At 42.9% G+C, this 25,412-nt stretch overlaps 1 protein-coding gene across 5 annotated transcripts in view; it reads left to right on the plus strand.

Annotated features, from left to right (window-relative positions):
* Positions 1-25,412, plus strand: part of ZNF521 (zinc finger protein 521) — a 312,597-nt gene that overhangs the window by 276,230 nt on the left and 10,955 nt on the right. For all 5 annotated transcript variants that reach the window (XM_069569276.1, XM_069569272.1, XM_069569274.1 and 2 more), the window contains 2 exons: positions 3,721-3,852; positions 6,649-6,764. In XM_069569276.1, coding sequence (XP_069425377.1) covers positions 3,721-3,852; positions 6,649-6,764 — 248 coding nt within the window. The remainder of the gene's footprint in view (positions 1-3,720; positions 3,853-6,648; positions 6,765-25,412) is intronic.

Below are 25,412 nucleotides of genomic sequence, written 5' to 3' on the forward strand. Positions count from 1 at the left end.
CTTCATGGTTCCTCTGTACGGTTCTTAAGGACCTACCAGACAGGAAGAAGGAAGGAGGGAAGCTCCGTTTTGAAAAGAAACAGAGCTTAGCTCAGCTTGATCCCCCAGGACTAAGAGTGTTTTCGAAATTCTTTGAAAACTGACACTGCCCTTAGCCACACTGTACACATGCAGAATGATGGCAGAGTTCAACAGAGACTAAGTGTAAACTTCTGAAATTCTTATTATAAATAAGTTTAATTAGTTGCCAATTACCCTCTCTCTCCCTACTTCAGTTTTTAAAAGTACGGAATGAATTATGGTAACCAGTTATGAAAATGTTTTGAGTTCCCCTTTCTTTCCCTCATTCATCATCAGTTGACCCTGTGATGATAAGTAAGTCTGAACATGGGAATGAGCAGAGAAGTTAACAACAGCAGGATAAATGGGTGGGCATGTCTGATGTCTAAATCAGAAAATCCTGGCTTCTGCTTGTCATTTGCTGTGTAATCATTCAGATATATTTTCTCTCCTCCTCAAATAACTAGGACAAGTTATTTGTTGGAAAAGACCTCTAGGTAACTTCGAAATAAAAGGCAGATAGAACTTCCAACATTTTTTTAAATATTATAATGTGCTTTTAAACTATAAAGAGTTCTGAAAATGCTGGATGCTGTTGTCATTATCATTGCTATAAGTGCCCTCTCAAAGCATGAAATTCATGAAAAGGAAATCTGCACTAATAATGCATGAATACTTTATGAGCACGTGTCACCTTTTTGTGGACTCAATTTTGATTATTTAACATTTTGTGACCAAACTTCTCTGTTCTTAGAATGGGAAATAAATAAAAATTGATGAGGACATTTTCCTTATACTATCTTATTTATTTTTCCTTATATTATTTTGCTAAACAAAATACTCCTAGTCCTGAAAGATAACATCACATTGAAGATCACCCTCAATTGCATAATTTACATTATGTTCACGTAACAGTCAATCATTTGGAGAAGGCAATGGCACCCCATTCCAGTACTCTTGCCTGGAAAATCCCATGGATGGAGGAGCCTGGTGGGCTGCAGTCCATGGGGTCTTTAGAGTAGGACACAACTGAGCGACTTCACTTTCACTTTTCACTTTCATGCACTGGAGAAGGAAATGGCAACCCACTCCAGCGTTCTTGCCTGGATAATCCCATGGATGGAGGAGCCTGGTGGGCTGCCGTCTATGGGGTCGCACAGAGTCAGACACGACTGAAGCAATTTAGCAGCAGCAGCAGCAACAGTCAATCCTTACTCCCAAGAAAACTCATCAGGCCTACGTACACGTGCATGTGTGCTAAGTCCCTTCAGTCGTGTCCGACTCTTTGTGTGACCCCGGGGACTGTAGCCCCCAGGCTCCTCTGTCCATGGGATTCTCCAAGCAAAAATACCGGAGTGAGTTGCCACTTCCTTCTCCAGGGGACCTTCCCGACCCAGGGATCCAACCCACTTCTCCTATGTCTGCTGCAATGGCAGGCAGTTTCTTTATCACTTGTACCACCTGAGAAGCTCCAGGCCTATATATTTTCTTCAACAAATGTTGCAAGTTCAAGAATTCCGGAACAAATGTGGGTACCTCCTCAGACTCACAGACCACATCTTGGTTCTTGTGCAAAACACATAACTTAAGGATGAAATTAGAACTCTTAGTTACCGTCTTACTATCACAAGAAAGGTATACAGCGTTGAGGAAATAGAAAACATTTAAATTTGGCAAGCATTTCTGATGGTTAACTTACTGACCCAATTCTCTACCATAAACAGTGTTTCTTATACTACTAAATATCCAAAATTTAGAAAAGTTTTGGTGCCTTTAGGATTTTAAAAAAGAGAGAGAGAAGGGAACAGATGAAAAACCCTTGATCTTATATAATCCCTAAAGCTTTTTGTATAACCCCTTGTCATGTCAGTATGCACAATTAAACTCCTTCTTACATAATTATAATCAAGGAATTTACTGTGCCACCCAAATACAGAGTAGGTTTTTATCTCCTGTGAAATGTAGACAGTACTGGGTGGCTTAATTAGTGCTTTGCTTCTCTTTTTACAAATTCCAATCCTCTGCTTCTAAAGACTCATACTTGTGTGAGAAGAAAGATTAGGAATACAAATAGAGCGATTTTACTCCTAGTTAGCTAATAATAATTCACTTTGTAATTGGGCCTTTATGTTGCCAGTAATATCAACTGCTGAAGGATTTCTGCATGCCTCTTGTGTTGACTCAAAGGAAGCAACTTTGGAGTGTAGACTCATAACCTCTACTGTGGGAATGTATTCTTCGTTCCCTTGACCTAGACTGTCTGACGCAGATATTCCTTAGCAGCATTTCTAATCACTGCAAATAAGAGAAGCTAAAAGTATAACTTGATACCATTTCAGGTTAGACTGAAGCCGCTTAGCCCTTACTTTTCTTGATGAGAGTCTTGGGAGTAATTGGTTTCTGACATAGTATATCTGCTAAAATCATGGACCGTGAGGCCAGGCTGCCTGGGTTTAAGTTCTGGTTCCACCAAGAACTGGTCCTGTGACTCAGAGCAAAGTCAATTCAACCCTCTGTGCATCATTTTTCTCATCTCTAAAAGGGGAATAAGAGTAGTTGTTGTTGTTAAACTCAGTGAATTCAGTCTTAGAACAATAGTGTCTGGAACACAGTAGGCACCAAAGCAATGGGTTGTTCATTCTCATGCTACTGGTTTTCATTTCTTATAACTGAAAATTGAAACAAGTTAGAATAATCTTTAAATGCATAATTTCATAAACATTTTGATTAAAAAAAAACATACACATGATGTTATCTATTTACAACACAAACTTTTCATTGTATATAATAATTGTTATTACATTGAAATATTTTTCTACCATCTTGTTTCTAAACTATCAAAGAAAACTCCAGGACTAGTCAAAAGTGAGCCTGGAGCTCATCAAAGTGCCTTTGGAGAAATACAGGCAGAGTCTAGATCTGGGGGGTAAAATTGAGACTGTCTTATAAAATAAAGGGAACAATGCACTCAGAAGATATGGAGGATAGGCGTGCCATTTGGGAAAATACGTATAAAATACTGTGAGCATTAATAATATTTCAAAATTGCCAGAAAATCTTAGAAGTAGAAAAATCTGTGTCAGTGGGAAACCACTAAAAAACAGTATGGTTGGTAATAGAAAGCTCTAGAACCTTCTTGATAAACCAGAAGATAAGCCTGGGAAAGTAGTTCATTCTTCTGTGGGCCCTTTGTTTTAGAACTTTGGAAATACACAGCCTATAAAATCTTGATTGGAGAAGGAAATGGCAACCCACTCCAGTATTCTTGCCTGGAGAATCCCCATGGACAGAGAAGCCTGGTGGGCTACAGTCCCTGGGGTCGCAAAGAGTCAGACACAACTGAGCAACCGAACATACATAAAATCTTAATAGAGGAAAGGAGATGCCTCATTACTGACTGACCAATTATACTTTCAGAGCTTAACACACACCGCCGTGAGATAAAACCTGCCTTGTGACTATCGTTCGATTTTAAATTCCATAAATGTTTTCAATTGATATAAATGCATAAATAATGTGAAATTAACCAGAACCCATATATACTACTAATCATTGATTTTTGGTGGAAAGAGTTTAACGTACAGAGTTATAGGTAAACTCACTAGTCTGTCAAAGATGTGATGGGTGTCAACTTTTCTGCTCACGTGCTTTCCTTGACAGATGAAGGGCTGAACCACGAATGCAAACTTTGCAGCCAAACCTTCGACTCCCCCGCCAAGCTCCAGTGCCACCTGATCGAGCACAGCTTCGAAGGGATGGGCGGTACCTTCAAGTGTCCCGTCTGCTTTACAGGTAGGAAGATGATTCTGGAAAACTTGGGTGAGGTTCGTGGCCACATCACGTCTTTCCTACCAAGGCATACTTCCCACTGCTGTGGCCTTTTACAGATCTGACTGCTGTTCAATTTAGGGAGAAGATGTTTGATTTCTGCTGATTAGCACTATTGATTGCTGCCTACTTTAAAGGCTCAGACGGTCAGGAAGGTTAACTGTCAGGATGAACAAATGGCATTTTAAGTTCTCTCAGAAGTTTGCACTCTTCCGTGTCTAAAATGACATCCATGTTCCGTTCACTTTTCTCCCCTCAACGTTAAAAGGTTAGCGAGACAAAGGGAGCTTTTTCGTAGCAAGACGTGAGACTAAAAAGTACAGCCGTGTTGTCAACACATGTCTGTTATTTAAACACAGAGAATTTTATAACATTTCCCCATATGAAATTTAAAGTCATTATTAGAACCCTCCTCCAATTCTTTGAACTAAAAAACAGATTAGATGAGGTTTTATTTCCTGTGAATATCAGTTTGAGCAAATTCGGAGAGATAGTGGAGGACAGAGGAGTCTGGTGGGCTGCAGTCCACAAGGTTGCAAAGAGTCAGACATAACTTAGTGACTGAAAAACAACATTATGTTGACACTTTTAAGAAGAAACTTTAATGAGATGCTGTAACATTACAGTTTTCAGCAGAAGCAGCAGCAGCAAAAAAAAAAAAAAATCAGAAACTGTAATTTGAAGCCCATAGGGGTTGAAATATGATCCCACACGTTTCTGTTGCTCCTGTAACAGTGACAAAGTTATTTTGGAAAATCCTTTGTGATCGTTTTGCCTGTGTCTTGGACTCATTGTTCAAACCCCTCAAGGCTATGTGCCCTTCTTATTTGTCAGGAAAAGCAAAACAAAACTATATCCTTCTCTTAAAACTGCCTTCTTGGTTTGTGGAGCAAAATTCCAAAGCATTGATTATTAACGTTCATTGCATTCAGCCTGTAGATTTCTGTCCTGTGATTAAATAAAGAGCAAGAGGCCGTGTTCCAGTTAAATACTACCAGACTGTGTTGGTGGTTCTGTCTTTACCATTTGCCTGTGAGGCTCCTTCATTCAGTAATTGCATCCCATTCGGCCACTCCTTCTTTTGGAACTATTTTTTGATTCCTCCAACTTATTATTTAAAAAAATATATATATATAGATAGATAGATAGATAGACAGATATACCGGAGAAGGCAATGGCACCCCACTCCAGTACTCATGCCTGGAAAATCCCATGGACAGAGGAGGCTGGTAGGCTGCAGTCCATGGGGTCGCTGAGAGTTGGACACGACTGAGTGACTTCACTTTCACTTTTCACTTTCATGCATTGGAGAAGGAAATGGCAACCCACTCCAGTGTTCTTGCCTGGAGAATCCCAGGGATGGCGGAGCCTGGTGGGCTGCCGTCTATGGGGTCGCACAGAGTCGGACACGACTGAAGCGACTTAGCAGCAGCGCGCATATATATATATATATATAGGTTAGGGTTAGGGTTTTACTCTAACGTACTATTTGTCTAAAGATACAGTGCATCAGGAGTCTGACTTCTTTATATAAGTTCATAGTAAGTGTTCCTAAGGAGGACTGGTCATAGATCTCTTCAGGATTAAGACCCCCTAATAAAATAGCCCTTTCATGTTATGGCCAGGAGCCTCGTAAAACGTGCTACGTTAGATGGAGATTCATTGCAAATCAGTATCAAAACCCCATTTCTTTGGGTTGATGTAGGTAAAAGACAAAAATGCATTAATCATGAACGGTCTGCTTTCCTGAACTGACAGACCTAAATTGTTTAGTGTATCTTGAAGTAATTTAAAACAAACAAACAAACAAAAAAACCCTCTTCCAATATAAAGCATGTTAAGTGCAAGAAGAAATCTGAGCAATGTTTAAAGTAATGAGAAATATGATTAAAATGTATGACTCACAAGAATAATATTCTAATATTTTAGGTTGGCTGGTAATTAGAATAATTTTAATGATTAGAATAGAGTCAAAGTCAAATGCCAGCGTCTTTAATAAGTCCTTTCCCTGCCTATACAGATTAATATTGTAGATGTAAACTTTTTTAGGTCACAGTACACCAGGCATCCATCAGAAGTCAGTTCTCCCAACCCAAACACTGCCTCTGGCATATACAATTTAATTATTAATAGTATGTCTCCTAGGTAAACTGTTACACAGTCTTAGGGCCTTGTTTTGTAGTCATTAAAATTGAACATGTTTATATTATTGAAACCCTTGCATTCCGTGTGTAGGCTGAGTTGATCTTAAAGTATCCAAAGAGAATTTACCTGCCGTTCTGTTTCACATTTATAGACAGTGCCCCAGAGTAGCTGTGGGATATCATTTTTAGCATTAACACATTTAAATAGAGAACTGTTTGCTAGCTGTAACTTTAGGCAAATATCATAAACTGGGTTTTGGCATCTATGATTTTGTAACCTGTGGGTTGCTGAGAAATAAGAGTCATTTCTGTTCAGACAGTGCTGTGCGTTTGACAATTTTCATTTTAAAAGATTTATGGGGAGCAGGGCCACGATAAACCTTTACTTTGGAGCTGTTTGTGTTGAATTAGGTGCTCGGTAGAGTGCATCTTAACAAAAGCCAGAGACCCAACCCTAAGTATGTGTGACATTGCTCTCCCCTGGACCCTGGCAGTAGTCACACCCAGAAGGCACTCCATTCAGTCCATTCCTCTGCCGCTGTTCACAGGGAGCCATTGACGGAGGGCATTTTGGAATGAAAATAACCCCACGCTCACTCTCCTTTTATCATTTCAGTGTTTGTTCAAGCAAACAAGTTGCAGCAGCATATTTTCTCTGCCCATGGACAAGAAGACAAGATCTACGACTGCACACAATGTCCACAGAAGTTTTTCTTCCAAACAGAGCTGCAGGTAATGTCCCCATGGGGAGGCCTGGCATTGAACTCAGTCGCTCTACTTATAGGAAACAAGGGCATTTTAAGTCTGGATACACCGTATCACTCACCCTGGGCCACCATGATGCTCTGTATGGATTGGGGCAAAGGGAAAATTAGAGGCTGGATTAACAGACACCAAAGTCATTTTGCCTCTGGCTGCTGTCAATCATAAAAAGAACTAGAACAGACCTATAATTGGACCTTCTGACCCAGTGTGATAGACTGCAGGGTCAGGTTTATTGGACTGTGGGATCATTCACCTCATTCGTCAGAGCCCATTCTCCCAAACCCTGTTTTATTCATGTTCTGTTCCCACTGGGCTTCAAGCTGGCTGGATGTCCAGGTTATTGTTGTCCTGAGGGGCTTAAAATTGGAAGGGAGAAGGGAAGAGAGGAAAGAAGCTATACTCTTGTCCAATATGTTTTTCTGCTTAATGGGATGGAATCTTTATTATTTAGTGGCAGCCTCTGGGTACAAATTTTGGCACCCAAAGATGTCAGCTTTGAATCTTGCAAAATGTGTGACCTTGTGCTTGTCAATGATGTTTCTGAACCTCGGATGTGAAGAAATGATAGACAGATGTAACATTCACAGGGCTGTTGTTAGGTAAAATGAAATAAAAGCTCTGAATATGGGGTATAAACTCTAAAATAGAATAGAAATGTTTGGTCAATTTGATTATTCTTAACAATAGGCTGGTATCAGTCAGAGACCTGGATCCTAACCCAGAAATGTCACTTATTATAAGGAAAATAAATGTTTTTTCTTCTTACTTCATCTGAAAAAATGGGTCTAATATGTATCCTCATTTTTCAGATGGAATGAGATAAGAATAATACTTTTTTTAAATTAAATCTTGTTGGTGCCTTTGGAGGACAATGAATTAGAATCCAGTTATTTCATTATTGTGAGGATTATTATTAACCATAAAGTTATTTAGACATGCACTGGAGAAGGAAATGGCAACCCGCTCCAGTGTTTTTGCCTGGAGAATCCCAGGGACGGTGGAGCCTGATGGGTTGCCGTCTATGGGGTCGCACAGAGTCGGACATGACTGAAGCAACTTAGCAGCAGCAGCAGCAGGGTAAGGATGATGGTTTTTCCTTTGGTATCAAATTCCCTAAATAACCAGAAGAGGGTCTGATGTGGTTGACATGGGTGAGGTAGGACTAAGGGACCCAAAGCCCCACCCACCTTCTTCATCTCCCATCCCATGCTGTGGACCCCAGGGCAGCTTTAGAGTTCCTTGGGCTGTAGGGAAGCCATATTTATGTGATTTTTTTTAAAATAAGGAATTTATAGTTTATTAATAACATCTCAGTTTTTCTCCTATCAGTGAACACATAGCAAATAAAGACGTAAGATAAATACATGGAAGAACAGGTGATGTCATTTAGTTGTTATGAGAGTCAATGCACCAAAGTTAATGTTGCTATAGCACTTTTCATCACTTCAAAATAGAGAATTCTACTCTGTCACGTATTTGTGCATTGAATACAGAAGACAGACCAAGTTAGACTATTATTTAAAAGTACATTTCATTAAAATAACCTACATTTCTATTGGAAAACATAATATTCTTACTGCAGTATGTATGGAAGGGTAAGTCCTTTGTGTTGAGATTTTAAAGGATATGGCCAGTACGCCTAATGATGCTGTTAATTAATATGTAAACTGTGAAGCAGAATTCCTAATAGTTTAAAATCAGAGTTGTAGAGATTCTATAGAGACTGGCTTCCTGCTAGTGTTCTTGGGGGAAAGTTTGCAACAAGTTCACTTTTGTAGATTCTAATGACAACCCTAACCCTAACTGAGTGGGCTTCCCAGGTGGCTCAGTGGTAAAGAATCTGCCTGCCAAGCCAGAGATGGGAGTTTGATCCCTTGTCGGGAAGACCCCCCTGGAGAAGGAAATGGCAACCCACTTCAGTTTTCTTGCCTGGGAAATCCCATGGACAGAGGAGCCTGGCGGGCTATAGTCCATGGGGTCACAAAAGAGTGGGATATGACTTAGTAACTTAACAACAACACGACTACTGACCTGGTGGTCACTTCAGTGTCTTTCATAAAACAACCCCACACTCTGGCAGTGGTGACATGTGGTACATTGGCTAGCAGACAAAAGTAAGCAATTAAAACATTCTCTGGACTCCAGGTTTCTTTCATAGTGTATTTTGGAGTTTCATGGACTGTACACTGTACAGTCTGTCCAGTAGTGTATAGACCAGGGGTTCTCTACCTCTTTGATAGCAGGATGCCTTGACACTTAAAAATTATTGAAGACCACAAAGCACTTTGATTTACATGGGTTACTGTGTACTGAGGGGCTTCCCAAGTGGCGCTAGTGGTAAAGAATCCACCTGCCAGTGCAGAGGATGCAGGAGAAGTGGGTTCAATCCCTGGGTCAGGAAAACCCCCAGGAGTAGGAAATGGCCACCCACTCCAGTATTCTTGCCTGGAGAATTCCATGGAAAGAGGAGCCTGGTGGGCCCCAGTCCACGGGGCTGCAAATGGTCCAACACGACTGAGCAACTGCGCACACTCACATTATGTGTTGATATTTTCCATAGTAGAAATCGAGAAACACTTGAAACACAAAAATACACAAATTTGTGATTCTATTAGCTGTCAGAGAAATTATATCTTCACATGTCAAGTAGCCCTTAGAAAATGCCACTGTACACTCATGAGATAATGAGAGCATAAAGGGCAAACAGTGTTTTAATGTTATTATGAAAACAGTCTTGACTTCACAGACTCCCTGCAAGGATCTAGGAGACCCTCAGAGGTCCCCGAGCCACACTTTGAGAACTGCTGGTATAGAAGACATAGCGTAGAACACAGAACTCAGTTTTTGAGTCTTTATGACCTTATGAGGTCAAACATCTCTCACAACACCTCTGATTCATTCATTCACGTTGTGATCTGAGCCAAAATAAGACTTCTTTCACAATCCGAAGCTGTAGACTTACTTTTCTAACCCCACCTCAGAATCATATATATTTGGCCTTGATGTGAATACTCAGGCCCAAAATGTGTATCACTCCTTTGATAAAACAGTATTTATAGTTACTTAATGTGTGATAATTATTACAAAGCTAGTATCCACAGTCATTGAGATATCTATGTAGGTCTGTTTTCTAAAATCTTCAGTAGTAACAGTGGCTTTTAATTTCAATACATTAAGGAAACTGGATCAGAGCTTACTTTTTCTAATTTTGAGACCTTTTGAATTTTTATGATTTAAACTTAGGGGCTCATAGTTCTGTGCGTTTGTCTTCATTCCCACATCACTTCACACCCGTGCTTAGAGGATGGAGTTAATATGACTTTAAAATATTAATTTCTTTTAGTTTCTATATAGAGAGTAAAGTATACTAAAAAATACAGTTTTGTTAATTTATAAGAATAAGGGGGGAAATCAGTTGAAATTGAGGTGACAAGAGAAAATAAGATCAGTAACCAAAATAATAACCGAGTAGAAAATGGAAGCCCTTTTACCAGCCCACAGTATTTCATTCCTTGGTATGGAAAATTAAGAGATTTTAAAATTGGCCCATGTCATACCACTTAAACGCATCTACTTTCTTATGCCACCAAAGTTCAGAAAGGAGGATTTTTCACAAGAGGCATTTTATAAACCAAATGCAGTGCCGAAGAACTGGAGATTGTCAATTGGAAAGCATATAGTTTATGCAGTTCTTATTTTAGAGTGAGATTAATAGGGTAATTTTACAGAATTGCCCGGGAACCTCACTGTGGTTGGGCGTCCCAGATGGTGCTAGTGGTAAAGAACCTGCCTAGCAACACAGGAGACCTAAGAGACATGGGTTCGATTCCTGGGTGGGGAAGATCCCCTGGCCAAGGGCAGGTCAATCCACTCCAGTATTCTTGCCTGGGAAGTCCCATGGACAGAGGAGCCTGGCGGGCTACAATCCACATTGTCACAAAGAGTCAGACACGACTGAAGTAAATTAGCACACACACACCACTGTGGTCATGGTGCATAAATGATTTAATGACCATAATAAACAATGTACATTTTTCACTGTTTATACCTATTTGAAAACACAAAAACATATTTTTAAGGATAGAAGTGCTTTGTTGAGTATAAAATCTTACACATACACCCACGGAGATGTGTTGTTTTCATTAACATCACCTACAATACTAGTCAGAATTCAGATTGTTCATCATAATACACTTCCATCTTTAGGAATGAAGGACTCAAGTGTCATCCTTTGACATTACAGACCACAGTTGCTTTTCGAATTAAGCAAGATGCAATGTCTGTTTCTATGAACACTGTCTAGGACTTGCCAGTGTGGAAGCTATTGTCTTCGCATGACCCTGAATCCTTTCCGACCAGAAGTTCCAAATGCCAGTCCAGAGAAGTGTAATGTGTAATTCCTGGCAGGATATCATCTTTTTCTACTAGTAGAGTTTTCCTCCCTTTTTGCAAGGAATTCTAATATACTTAAAAGGCCACCTAGCATGCTGGTCGGGAAGATGTGCTTTGGAATAAGAGTGCATTATTTGAACTAACTTAACATTTTGTTATTTTAAAAGCAAATGAATATGTCGAATGTTTCACATGTTTTCCTAATAGACCTCAAAACTTTTCCTGCAAAACTTAAGGAAGCTGCTTTGAGAAAATAGTATGGTCCAAGAATAATATCCTACAATGCATATTTGTATCCAGAATGGTTTATACAGGTGTGAGCAAGTGGTATGTTTGTAAAAATTCTGTTGAATAGGCCACTTTCTTTCAATACAGTAATTACTGTTTCATTGGTGCCTCTAGAAAAGCTACAATTCAGTGTCAGTGATCAAACCATCCTCTTCCAATGGGTCCCCATAGAAAGTTCTCTGATGCATCATGTCATGACTTGACATGATGCTTGACATGACTTGGAGGGAATTCCGGTGGTGGGAAGAGAGGAAATTGGCCTGGCCCTGAGATTTCTGGTATTAAGTTTCTTTTGAGTCAAAGATTATTTTGATACTTGACCTTGTCTTCATTAGTCCATGGATGCAGTATTTTCCACATGGAAAATACGGAAGTGATTTGGCATTCTGAGGGATACACCAAGACTTTCAGATATCACTGAAGTTTAAATACATAATGGTCTCTACAGCTGTTTGGTTTTCTTCTCAAATCACTTTCCCACCAAATCAACCTGAGTTTGATGGATATTTTTCACACCACAGCTTAATTATTGCTCAAGTTTTATGGTCATATTTCTGAAAGAAAGATGAATTACTCCAAAGGGGTGGGATGCATAGGACAGCAATACAGTACTGAAGTGTGGCTGCCACGTGGCCGACTGGACCAGCTCACTGGCTTAGCTCTTTACCTAAACCAGCCTTTTAATCATTGTTATTACAGGCCCATGCCTCAAAGTATTAAGTAACACATGTGGAGGCATTTAAAGGTCCTTGTTGGGACTTCCCTGGTGGTTCAGTGGTTATAGCTCCACACCTTCACTGCAGGGCCTATGGGATCCACCTTTGCTTGGGGAACTAAAACCCCACAAGCTGCATGGCCCGGCCAAAAATAAAACTAAAAATAGAAGGTTGAACGTATTTTTTTTTTAAGTGAACCTTAAAAAAATGTGCTTATTAACAGCCCAACCACAGATAACTTACTATAGATTGCTGTCATCCCCTGTGCCATTATTTGGTTAAAATATATATATTTATTGATTTAAAATCTTTATAAAAATATAATTTTATCATTTAAAATTTACCATGGCCCCAAGCTCTCTATGACATATCAAAAATAATTAGAAATATATCATCTTTACTGTCTACTAAAAAAGATAAGATTTGCATATGATTAATGCTCACATGAGGTAATGTGTAATAAATAGTTCTAAGTATTCCAAGAGAAGATGTTTATTCTCCAGCTGGGATAATCGAGAAAGCCATCACGTGGGAGGCATTCAAGATGGTTTTGAAGGACGGATATGATTTTGATATCTGTGAATGTGAGAGAGATCACCATCCATAAAAATCTCAAATAATGATTATTTTAAAAATAGCTTTTATGGGGTTTTTTCCACTTGTTTTATTTTACTTTGATTTCTCTATTGGCATCTTAGTGCAAGGGAAGAGGGCATGAAGTACAGAGAACAATCACCAGAGTTTGATTTTGGTCATTGTTCCTTACAAGCGATGGCCTCTGAGCCTTGGTTTTATCATCGGTAAAATGGGATGTGCTGCTGCTGCTGCTGCTAAATCACCTCAGTCGCGTCCAACTCTGTGCGACCCCATGGACTGCAGCCCACCGGGCTCCTCCGTCCGTGGGATTTTCCAGGCAAGAACACTGGAGTGGGGTGCCATTGCCTTCTCCGAAAATGGGCATGTAGGAGACAACAAAGCATTGCGCTCAGTTCCCAGGGTCCTGGTGAGAGTGCAGTGGAGTCGCTGATGCTAAGCCCTTAGTGCAGAGTGTGAAAGAGGAGAGCCCTTGGAGGAGCTCTGGTTCCCAGGTCCTCTGCCTGCTCCCTCTCACTGACTTCAGTAAACAAAATCGAGATCCATCATTACCTGGAAATAAAATCTCTATCCCAGACATGTCCTGTTTCCTTACTTCTCTGTTCTAGTTCACTGGAATAATTTCCCAATTAATCATACCTTGACATAGTTTCATGTTAATTGGTTTCCAGGTAAAAATTCTTATTTTTAAGCCTTCATGTTTTTCAAGGGATGTAAGAGCCTTGAGCTTCTTTTTATTTTTGGTTTATCTTTTTAGCCCACAATGGGAAAACTGAACATTAAATTTGCTTTCAGAAACATTATTTCAAAACCCTACCTTTGTTCCCGCCCTCTTTCCAAATTAGAGATAAGTGGCCAAAACAAAAAGTTTTATCTGGCCTCTTTACATAAGACAAGGTAGGATTGAAGTGTGGTGTGGGGAAAGGTTTCTTTTAGTTTTGTTTTGTTTTCATTTTTTTCTCTGGGTCAGGAGGATATTCTTTTTTGCAAACAAGAGCAGTGGAAAAGTGTGTGTTACTGCTCACAGCACTTCTAAAAGAAGTGCCTTTAAAACTGTGTGCACCCCCCGCCGCATACTCTTGTTTTCACAACTTTTCTGTAGTTTTCCATTGCTCTGTTTTTATTTCTAACAGAGCTTGAAATAGCTTTCATTATTCCCAGGTGGCACTAGTGGTAAAAGAACCCACCTGCCAGTGCAGGAGATGTAAGATATGTGGGTTCAGTCCCTGAGTAGGGATGATCCCCTGGAGGAGGGCATGAAACCCACTCCAGTATTCTTGCCTGGAGAAGTCCATGGATGGAAGAGCCTGGCGGGCTACACTCCCTAGGGTCACAAAGAGTTGGACATAACTGAAGCAACTTAGCATAGCATAGCATCCACACTCCAACTGGAAGACTCAGAACCCTGTCCTACTTTGTCTCTTATCATTCGGTTTCCCTTTGGGACCCTCAGATTGGAAAGAACTGCCCATCACTGCGTCTGGCCCACCATAGCCAGGTTCCATATTGATCATTTGGGAGAGGACAGTCAGTGTAGGGGGTGGGAAGAGACATAAGGACATACATCCTGCCTCTTCCTGGGTGGCCTGCACCTGCTACCTTCGCTCTCCACTTCCTTCCATCCATTGGACCTCTGTGTCTCTTGTTCTCGGGGCCAAAATCATACTCCCTAAACCACCTTATAGACACGGAAGTCTGCAGGAGTATAAATCATGTCCAGTGAACATGTGGTTCTGGAACTGGTCCGCTTCTCCACCACCTCCTCTCTCTGCTTTGTGGGCCTTCAGGGCTTTTGAAGTAAATTGGTGCTACGGCAGCTTCCACTTAATTTGCCCAGTGGTTAAATTGATCTATCTCTTTTATTTGATCCGATCTCCAGGAACTGAATCATTTGCATTGATTTATTGATTGGAGCTGTGTTTTCACCATTACTTTTGATCACTTTCAGCTGTTAATATTGGATAATTCAATCAGGATTGATTGGCCTTACCATTGAAGGTAGAAAGTTAATCATATAGGACAAAGAAATAGGGCGCCGCTCACCTCGGTTTGACTGTTTACTTCCCTCTCTCTCTCACCCCTCTCCTCCCACCCTGCATCCATTCTCTTCCTGTCATCTAAGCAGTAGCAAAAAGCTGGGGGTTTTCTTGAGTAAAGAAGGGAGTTTAAAATTTTATAGCATTCACAGTGCATCTAAAGATGAGGAAGTTTTATTCTGCTTTTAATAAAACTGCACCTAGAAACTAAGCAAACATCCATCCAGAAAGATGGATAAGCAGGACTGTCACAATGAACTCATTTGGACTCAATGAGTGAATGCATTTTCAATTACCCATTTTGTACCAATAAATGCCTAATCTGTGTATGCATGCTTGGAGGCACAACCTGGGCTCACCTTTTTCTGAATTTGGCCCTCACCGATTCACCATGTGTCCTGCTCATCAGATTTTTAAGAATCAAGCAGTTAATAGGACCAGAGGAAGAGCAACAGAGGTCTCAGCCAATAAGCGGAAAACCACTTTATTTATATTTGAATCGTTTCTACGGCACCCCAGCTCAGTTTTTTAAAATTCTCCATCCATTAATTTCTCGATGTTCCTATCGACGGCTGGTTTTCGCTGTTAAAAGATGGAGCACCACCTCCCCGTTCTAGGACTCGTTCCCTCCCTCCAACAGCCCTGTTGTTAGCGATCTGCCATGACATTATTTTTTTGTCTGGCCCAGAGTTGACGACAGATGGCCATCTCGGAACTGCCATCAGTGCGACTTTATGGAGCATTCAGCTAGGGTGTACTGAAGAGCACTGCGGCCAGTGTGCAGCCTCCTCCTCTCCCCCCTACCCCCTGGAAACGTTCATCACCTCTGCCACATTCCGCTTTGGCTGGGCTCTGCTGGCCCTGCCGTCTCCTGGGCCGCCAAGTCAGCTTGCTGCCACGGCACCAGAAGATCTGCCTCCATCAGGAACGAGAAACTGCGGGCACGGCTGTCCTACAAAGACAGCTCTCTGCCTCGGCGCTTTTGTAGTCCGATCCCCAGGAGAAAGCTGGACATCCACGTCTCTAGAACATTCCACAATCCAGGGAGGCACCTTGAAGTCCCCACATGTGTTCCGATTGCAGATGTTCGCTCCACATGCGGATCAGTTTCCTCCACATTCGCAGAGACATAATGCCCAGAATAGACTCTTTGTGTTTGCAAACTTAGATTGGACTCTTGAAAAACACCACTGCTTGTGGCAGTTAGAGTCAGTGCAAGGGTCATCATGGGCTTCGACGCTCAATCCCCTAAAATGAGCAAAGAATTCACTCCAGCATCTTCCAGTCCATTGAAGTGGCAATCCCTCTGCCGACCGCATGAAACGAGCTGTTGCTGAGCGTTTGGAGCAAGATTGATAGGCTGTTCTTGATCGAGTTTGCTAAGGCCAGGCAGCTTCAGAGCCAAGCGTGTATTTTAAGGGGAATTCACATTTGTATCCTTTATTGTTATATTTGCAGCGAATCTACAGCTCCTAACAGGCTCTGCCCTGCAGCTATGAAGGAGCGAGTTCCCCCTCAACCGGGAGAGAGCGGGATTCTGTGAAAGCCTGCGATGTGGCAGGCGAGAAGAAAAGTGCTTAAAAGCGGTGCGCACGGTGCTGTCATTTAGAACAGCAACTCCAAGGCTTTAAATGGGAGTGAGAGGCAGGGTAAACGAGGCCTTTAAAAGTGGTGAAATTCTAAACTGCCTAAAATAACAGGCCTCCTTCATTGATAACTTCATTGAGAGAGTGATGTCGGGGAGCTCACTGGCCAGGACCCGCTTTCACTTTCCAGTAAAGAGGAGGGCAGCGTTTGCAGAGGCGAGGCTTTCCCCCTTGTACCCAGCGTGTCTGGGAAGCCGGCAGGCTTTCTTTAGTGGCTTCCTCTGGCTTTGGTGCGGCCCCTCAGCTGGCAGATAGACCATCTCTTGCTGGAAACCCGAAGTGCCCGTAAAAGGTTTCCTTTTTCGCATTGCCAAGACTTAATTTTATAATCATCTGACTTCCACCACTGGGCACATCTGCGAAGTGCGTGTGCCTTCTAGACACATAAAAGGCTACTGTGACACCATCAGCTATCAGCAGTGTGCTTCACTCTGCTTGGGAGTTTATAAGCGGGGAGAGGTGTTTGTGCAGGAAGATAGAACCGTCTATTCGCCATGAGCCAGGCACTAAGACCTCACCCTCGTGCTCAGTTATAATTCATGACAGTACTGGTGGGAGGCCCTCATCTCTCTGTGGAGTTAATGCATCTCCACTGAAGCCTGCTGAGAGCACCCTGCGTCCCCGCCCACCATCTGTGCCTCCACTTGCAAGCGCAGGCTCTCTCTCTCTCTCTCTCCTCTCTGTTACTCACTCTTTCCTGAGATCTCTTGGTATTAATATTGTCAGCTACTACCCACTTTGTAAAGGTGACTCTCCAAAACAGGCTTGTTGTGTTACGAGTGGAAGAGCTGGAAGGGACGCCTTCCACTGTGGTGAAATGTCTTATTTGGAAAATGTCGATTAGAAAGGGATGGGGAGGCAGCGGTGCCCTTAAACCAGTCGCAACCTCCGGGGTAGTCCAGGATGCTCTGCCAGTCCCTGGCTAGTAAAGGGGCACCTGTGGTCCATGGTGAGAGGCCTCACAGGGTAGACATTACGATTCAGGTTAATCCTGTTCTGAGCCAGAGTGCAGAGTCCAGAGCTGAATCTGAAGAGATGTTTGCCTGCTCTGTCCAGGGGCTTGGACCAGCTGTGGGGGCCAACCCAGGCCTGCACACCAGCCCCTCTGTGAGGAGATGCTGGCCACCCTGAGAACAAGAGCAATTGTTCCAGGGCTACTCAAAGCCTCAGCTCAATATGGTCAAGCCTTGGGCTTTACAGAACCCCCCTAAAATAGCCATGGTCATTTGTGAAGTGGAATGAGCAGAGGTGGCCAAACTCCCAAGCTCCCTGCAGTCCAGAGCCGGCAATGGTTTGTTCCCACCCAGTCCCAGCTCCTCAGTGCCCGCTGCCTCCCTCTTTCCCTCCCTGATTCCCACTCCTCACTCCCCCCCTCGGGGCCACGAGGCCAGCATGGGTTCAAATAAAAGATGAGCGCACACCTCCTTGAGCACGGCTGACCCCAGATGGATGAATGTTCAGTGTTTCACAATATGTGCTCTTAACAGAGCCTGTTGTTAGCACTCCTTTAATAAGATAAAGCAAAACCAGGCCGGGGACACCAGCAGATGAATTTAATAGATGTGATGCCATGAGCTACCTCCTGTGTGAGACAGTGCTAAAACAGCCCTTCTCTACTTGAGACTCGGGCTGACCCAAAGAGCCGTCCCAGCTCCGGAGGCGAGGTGAGAGGTCACCCACTAAGACAGTAGCACCCACACTGCAGTTCAGCCTTGTGTGTAATTGGTTCTGAATCTCCTCCTGGCGTCTGGCTGGTGCTCGTCCCATCGTCTCGCTCACCCTCCCAAGGAAAAGTAGGGCAGGGAGCTGGCTGTGCGCCCTGTCCAGGTTTTCCTGGGTGAAAGATCACTTGGAGATGACACAGCTGAGTAGTCAGCCTGAAATCCTGGTTGGTATTTTATTAATTTTGCACCAAGATAAATCCTGAAATTCTGACAAACTCCATGACAGGTGAAATTCCTTCTTGCAGCATCTGCTCAGCAAGAGGCTGCTCATTTCGTTCTGTTCCGAGGCAGGCAACAGGAGGGCAGCTTTCTAATCAGCCCTCAAAGGACCCCCAGCCGCCCCAGAGTCTCCGGCTGATTGAATAACTCCTGGGCCTCTTCCCCTAGGCCTCCATCAGCGGGGGTCCTGTGGAAAGCAATCTCCTGCAGACTGGCACTGAAGAGAGCTTTAAACCACCATTTTCTGCTCTCCAGAGGAGCCTAGAGTACTAAAAGATAGATGGACTGCAGATACTTTATGAGAAACTGTCAGAAGAAGAGCAGAGTAAATGTTTTTTTTCTTCTTCTCCGAGTCACACACTACATCACTGTTGAATTTCTCCCAGAATCTTTTACATTTAAAGGAAGAAATTAATTGGTTGCTAACCTTTCACTCCCCCCTCCCTTCTTCCTCATTGTCTTCCTCTCTCTTTTTTTTTTTTCTTAAATATTCACACAGAGGCCCTTTGCTTAACCACAGTTGCAGAAAATCAGTACCATTTGCAATGAAATATTTATAATGACAGAATGAAAAATTGGATTCATTTTCTGGACTGTAGCCGAACAGTCTGCAACTTTGTGTGGTATTGTTAGGCCTTCCCCCCTCTTCCTCCCTTTCATTGGAAGCTTGCTTGAAAACAGGGCACATGGACGTTTACCTATGCTTTGGAGGGAGGCCTACCAAAACACAGAACCCATTTCTGGGCTTTTTTTAAGGGAGAGAAGAGCTTATTTTCGTCTGTGCTGCCACGTGGGGGGCACTTGGGCTGTGGCCCATAAAAAGGTAGAGAGGATATGAACCCAGTCAAAAGAAAGAGTGTTGGCTCTGCGGGGAGGAGCTGGGACAAGTTTACAGGGAAGGCAGGAGCCGGTCTGGCCCACACTGTCTGCACTCTGAGCTGAGTACAGACAGCAGCCACAGGCCCTGGAGGCTTGGGCAGCTGTATTTGGGAAGTGGGAAGGCAGGATAGAGGTGTGCCAATAGATACTGAAATACCCGACCTCACCTTCTCTTTCCCCCTTAGCGTTTGCTGCCATGGGCTTTCTTCCCACGTGATCCCACATTCAGGGCTGCCTTCTTTCTAACCAGGGTTGATGACTGCATTTTTTTCTCCCCCCTAGAGATGAAAGACAAAAGGATTTTGCTAGGACAGTCCAGTGGGCTTGTATTTCAAACAAGCCCGCCTCAACCGGGCAGGGCCACCACAATGCACCCATTCTTCTTCCTCGACTTGATTGGATTTGCAGCAAGATGCCTGCGAAGTACATTCCAGGCTCCCAAATAAGTTTCACTTACTACTGCACAGCCAGGCCCAGAGAGCTGGTCCACTTCTCCTCCCTCCTTTGTCGGAGCCTGACAGGGTATTCACCTCCATTCTTGGGACCCCCGCTCAGGCTCTTAGGCCAGCCCTCCAACATAACCTTTTATCCGTTCCCTGGGTCTAAATAGTTAATGTTGTTTTCTTTAGGGTTCCCCCCGCCCCAAGTGAGAACAGTTCTAGCAGATTTCAGCATGAATACAGGCCAGTCCAACTCAAATCTGCGGGTTTCGCTCACTGAATTTGCATCCTGCATTGCCGACTCCACAAGATCAATAATCCATATTTTAGTGTATAATAAAAGCTGCCTGTAATTGAATTAGCTCATTCATTCCATCTGATTAGCCCTGTTTTATTCATGGAGAGGAAAAATAATACAAACGTACCTTCTCCAACCTATTGCATGGTGTGAATGTAAAAGAGCCCTCAGCACCGTGAAACACATTTATAAAGATGATGGAGCGTTAATTTCAGTATTTGTTTATCCTAGGAACCGGAATAATGTGAGACGCATCACGCGGCACTTTTGTGGTGATAACTTCAACGTTCACATCTACTGTGTCAATCTGTCTTCTAGTCAGCCTGGCATGAATAGCCTATAGCAGGTCTCTCTTCTGACCAAAACCAAGAACGCTCCTCAGTTCTGAAGGACAGCTGGGATAAACAGTCTGTGGTACTTGCACTTGGAGAGATCCACCTTAAGAGCTTTCACCCGGAGGTCATTACCTCTTATCCATCCGTGGATTACCATTTGCAAGCCTTTTGATTGCTTACTGTCTTCTCTCTGAAGCAAAATCTTAGCACAGGTTTGAACCTGGGTGACGAGAAACACTGAACAGAAAAGTTGTTCCTCGTTATTGAGACCTCGGGCTCTCAAGACATAGCCCAGCCTCTGTGCGACGTGTCCTCGCTCAGAGGTTTCAAGTTTTCTTTCACACAGGCTTCTAGGTTTGTCTTTTCTTTGCCTCCCCTGAAAAAAAGATTTGGAGAAGGATGCTGACAGTTCAGCACGAAACGGTGTGTGTTCTGACACAAAGTGCATTCATTGTAGCTTACGAATCTAGCCTGAAGTTATTTTCTGTAGCATTTCTTTGATTCAGGGGAGAAAAAGAATTTTCCATACAAGTGTATGTTTTAGGATGTGACAATAACTGTTCTCTGTGGCTGTGCATGAGTTCATCAAAATGTTTCCACTTATCCGTTATTAGTACTGGCTTTCTGGAGGACCGAGGGTAAGGGGGAAAAAATGTTTGGGCATTAGTTTTTCAACAACTTAGGTTAGTCTGAAATATATTCCCAAGTAAATGGGAACTGTGATCATGGCAGGTTGAGAATCAATCTTTTCTGCAGACCAGGAAAGGAGCAGTGAATAGCATTCATTTAGGTACTGCCAGATGTATTTCTGCAAGGGGTGTGCCTTGCCAAGCACTTTGGGTGATTTTAAGTGTTATTAAGCAGACTTACGGGCCCTCAGGACAGAAGTAAAGGACCCTGGGGGCAGAAATTCCTGGTGGAGGAACATTCCAGGGTAAACGCATCCTCAGAAAGAGAAGCGCCCAAATGCAGACAGGATTTGAATAGCTAACAACTCTGGGAATATTTCTCTTCCTCGCGTCCAGCACCCTCTATGTTGTGGCTGGTTTGCATTTGTGTTTGAAGTGCGAGGCAGTTTAATGAAGTTATTCTTTTATAAATTTTGCAACACTGAACCAAGCATGAGGGCTTTAAATTAGAATAAGTGCCACTTCTGTGTGGCAGGTTCCTTTGAGGACTGATTAGAATGAGGCCTCCCGCCGCCCGGTCCTTTCTGCACGGGAGCCTTGGTGCACGAGCTTGTTTACAGCTCACCTTTGAATTTGCACAAGCGTGCACTATGCCTGCAGCCTGGCCCTCTGATAGCGGAAGCTGCCTTCCTTCCAGGATCATGTTAAATATTTCACTTTAAGGAGTTATTTTTTTAATTATATTGCTTCATTGTAATGAATTAAAATGAATGTGGAGTAGCAAATTATATAAGGATACGAGGGTTATAGATTACTCTCACCATAGCTACAGCACATCTTTGTGTGGGGGAATTAAGGGGCTGTCTTTCTAGAAGCTATGTGCACCGTGAGGGGTGAGGAAACTGTTCCATAGAGACCAAGAAGCAGTGTCAGAAAAGATGCCCAGGAAATGGGAAGAGAATGGGAGTGTAATCTGTGGGTTTATGAAGCAAATAGAGGCTCTTTTGGACAGAGAGTGGGGGTGGAGTATAGTTCTGCCATTTGAAGACCTGAAAGATTCTGGAACAAGAAGAGATGAGGGGCAAAAGGGAATCCACGGATATCTAAGACCATAAAAGTTCCATGTAGGATGAGAGATGCACTTAGAGTTCCTGATTTCCTCTCTCCCTGCCTGGGTGCACTGGCTAATAAACAGGGATGATTTCAGAGGAGGAGGAGTCAGGGGATTTGAAACTTTCTCCAGTACACAAAAACATTTAGGGAAAGGGGAAAGGAAAGGGAATATGTAAGATTTTTAAAAAAAAAAATCACCAAACTTGAATGCAGAATTATTTCTCCTTTCTTCAAAGGAGGATTTTTTTTTTTTTAATTTAAACTGCTGCCGCTGCTAAGTCGCTTCAGTCGTGTCCAACTCTGTGCAACCGCATAGACGGCAGCCCACCAAGCTCTCCCGTCTCTGGGATTCTCCAGGCAAGAACACTGGAGTGGGCTGCCATTTCCTTCTCCAATGCATGAAAGTGAAAAGTGAAAGTGAAGTCGCTCAGCTGTGTCTGACTCTTAGCGACCCCATGGACTGCAGCCCACCAGGCTCCTCCGTCCATGGGATTTTCCAGGCAAGAGTACTGGAGTGGGGTGCCATTGCCTTCTCCGAAATTTAAACTGAGAGATATCCAAATAGAATTGGGCTTGTGAAATATTTGTATTTTGAAAGGCTTTTCTTAGAATTTTAAAACAAAGCCTACTTGGGGCTCCTTCTAATTGCATTCTCCATGCTGGAATATGAGCCCTGGGGGACCCAAAGATCAAAGGCAAACATGAGGAGTTTCACCTGTAGAACCCAGGCATGCATGTAACTCCCGGCTCCATGGCACACGCTCATGCCAACATCCAGTGGAGGCATGGGTGTGTGCATGGGCACATATGCACACACACTTATTCTTCTGAAGCTTAATTGTGGAAATTACTGGACTTCCCTAGTGGCTCAGACTGTAAAGAATATGCCTGCAATGCAAGAGACCTGGGTTCAATCCGTGGGTCAGGAAGATCCCTTGGAGGAGGGCATGGCAACCCACTCCAGTATTCTTGCCTGGAGAATTCCGTGGACAAGGGAGCCTGGCAGGCTACAGTCCATGGGGTTGCAGAGTTGGACACAACTGAGCTACATACACACACACACACACACACACACACACAGAAATCAGGACATTGTCCTCTCCTAGTTCTATTCTCTGTATGTGTATTTCCGTCAGCAAATGCCCTAGGAGACAAGTATTTGGTGGCTTATGATGAGGAAAGATGGTTTTCGGTTATTCTTCATGATTTATAACATGTTGACTTACTCTCACTGTGAGTTTACCTCCTAGACAGCGTGGCAGTGTTTTTAATAATAAGAAATAACACAAGGAAGTGGCATTTCGTTTGCTTTTTGTCCAAGATCAAGACACTATTTTTCATAATTATTGGGAATTGGTTGAAGGGAATCCTTGTCCATATCAAGTGGAAAAGCAGGAAGAGGTCTCGCTTCCTCCTCCTTCCTACAAAGGTTACCCTTTGAATATAAATTACGATGCCTTGTGCTTCTCCCATTCTAATCAGATGACCTTTTGCGTCTGGTGGACCAGAGTTTAAATCCTAAGCCTGCCAGTCAGTTTTTAAATCAATGCCCTCTTCCAACAGCTTCCAGGTACATAACTTTCAATAGATTTCAAAAACAGGAGTGAAAGAAGCAATGAGGGTGGAAACTTGCCGCTGACAGTCAAACAGCCCAACCTGACTGCAAGATCTTGGGCCAAGCAGTGTGATGGTGGGTCATTTCACTAACTGAATGCTTTACCAGAAAACTTCTGTGATTCAAAATCTAAGAGAAAAGGGAGGAGCAGGAAATATGTAACATTTGCGAGAGGACATTGCTGAGCAATTATCAATTTAAGCTCCCATTCTTTCCTGCTAATTACTACAGGAGACTGTTGAATATTTAAGAGAAATTTGTTTAATTGTGTTTGACTCGGTGGGGGGCTGGGGTGGAGTAGGGGGGGTGCAGTGAATGTAACTTGAGCATCCTGAGTCAGTTGTGCACCCAGAAGCCAGGCAGAGAGGAAATTTGTATTCGAGCAAGATGAACACATTTCAGTGTCAGCCAAGCCTTCTTTTTCCTTCCTTCCACAGATTTATTTATCTTTAAGGTATCTAAAATTAGAGCACGAAGAAGGGGCACTGTTCACGGATGTAAAATTGGAAGGAGGTCATTCTTAACCTTGTTTACAGATGTTCTAGTTTAGAAAGCGCCAGTGTGATAAATTAAACATTACAGGGGGAAAAAATTAAAGCTTAGCAACAACTGGCACATGGACACATCTGTCTGTGAAGCACTGACTTAATCCCTGAATATCTTATTAGACTGTATTGCCTATCAAAGCCTTCTGTCTCACAATACACTAGGATCCTGCAGTTCTAGAATCTGAGCAGAATCTTTAAGCTCTGGACTCTCATTTTTGCTGGCTTTCTACAGTTGGATTTAAATTTTCTGTTGGCTCCATGCATGTAAACAGGCCGCTCAACCCATTGTTCTCTTTTAAAAATAAACTTTGTACTTTTAATGTATCTCCCAGTTGCCCTTTGCTCTTTTTAGCCTTTTCTTCCAATTCAGCCCCTTATTTTTTTTTCCCCCTCAATGTAGTAGCTAGGTCCTATCAGTTCTTTCAAAGTCAAGCTTGTCTTACATGCAAAACAGATAGGAGTCAGCTAGCCACTGAAATCTTACTACCATTTTTAAGTGAGAAATGAGAAACAAAACTGTTACCAAGTTAACATTGGGCATGTATGACCTGTCAGCAGCATTTGTCTCTCTTTGAAGCTGGTGGACCACAGTGGCTTGTTTTATTTCTCTGAAATATTTACTTGTCAAAATACTAGACATTGTTCTATATTAGCAGTGCAGTCATGACATTCTTTTAAAAATGCAACTTCACTTAGGCTTTTGACGACTCAGGCTAGACTACTTTGGCCTCCTTGGTGGCTTAGATGGTAAAGAATCTGCTCATAATGCGGGAGACTTGGTTTTGATCCCTGGGTCAGGAAGATCCCCTGGAGAAGGAAATGGCAACCCACTCCAGTATTCTTGCCTGGGCAATCCCATGGACGGAGGAACCCTGCAGACTAAAGTTCTTGGGGTCGCAGAGAGTTGGACACAACTGAGCAACTAACACTTTAACTCTTCAGACTGCTTTCGGTGGGTATTCTTGAGATGCTGTTCACCACCATTGGCTTTCCCAGCACACACAGTGAAAACAAGCTCTGTTTGAAGTGACCTCCATCTGCCTGCCCAGCTGGATGGATCTCCAGCCCCCCAGGGATCAGTCACCCCCAACTCCATGATTCTCAGCCTGGCTCCTGTTTACCTTCCCCCTGGGGCCTGTCTCT

This window comes from Ovis canadensis, chromosome 23 (genome assembly GCF_042477335.2).
Source record: "Ovis canadensis isolate MfBH-ARS-UI-01 breed Bighorn chromosome 23, ARS-UI_OviCan_v2, whole genome shotgun sequence".
NCBI classification, from domain to species: domain Eukaryota; kingdom Metazoa; phylum Chordata; class Mammalia; order Artiodactyla; family Bovidae; genus Ovis; species Ovis canadensis.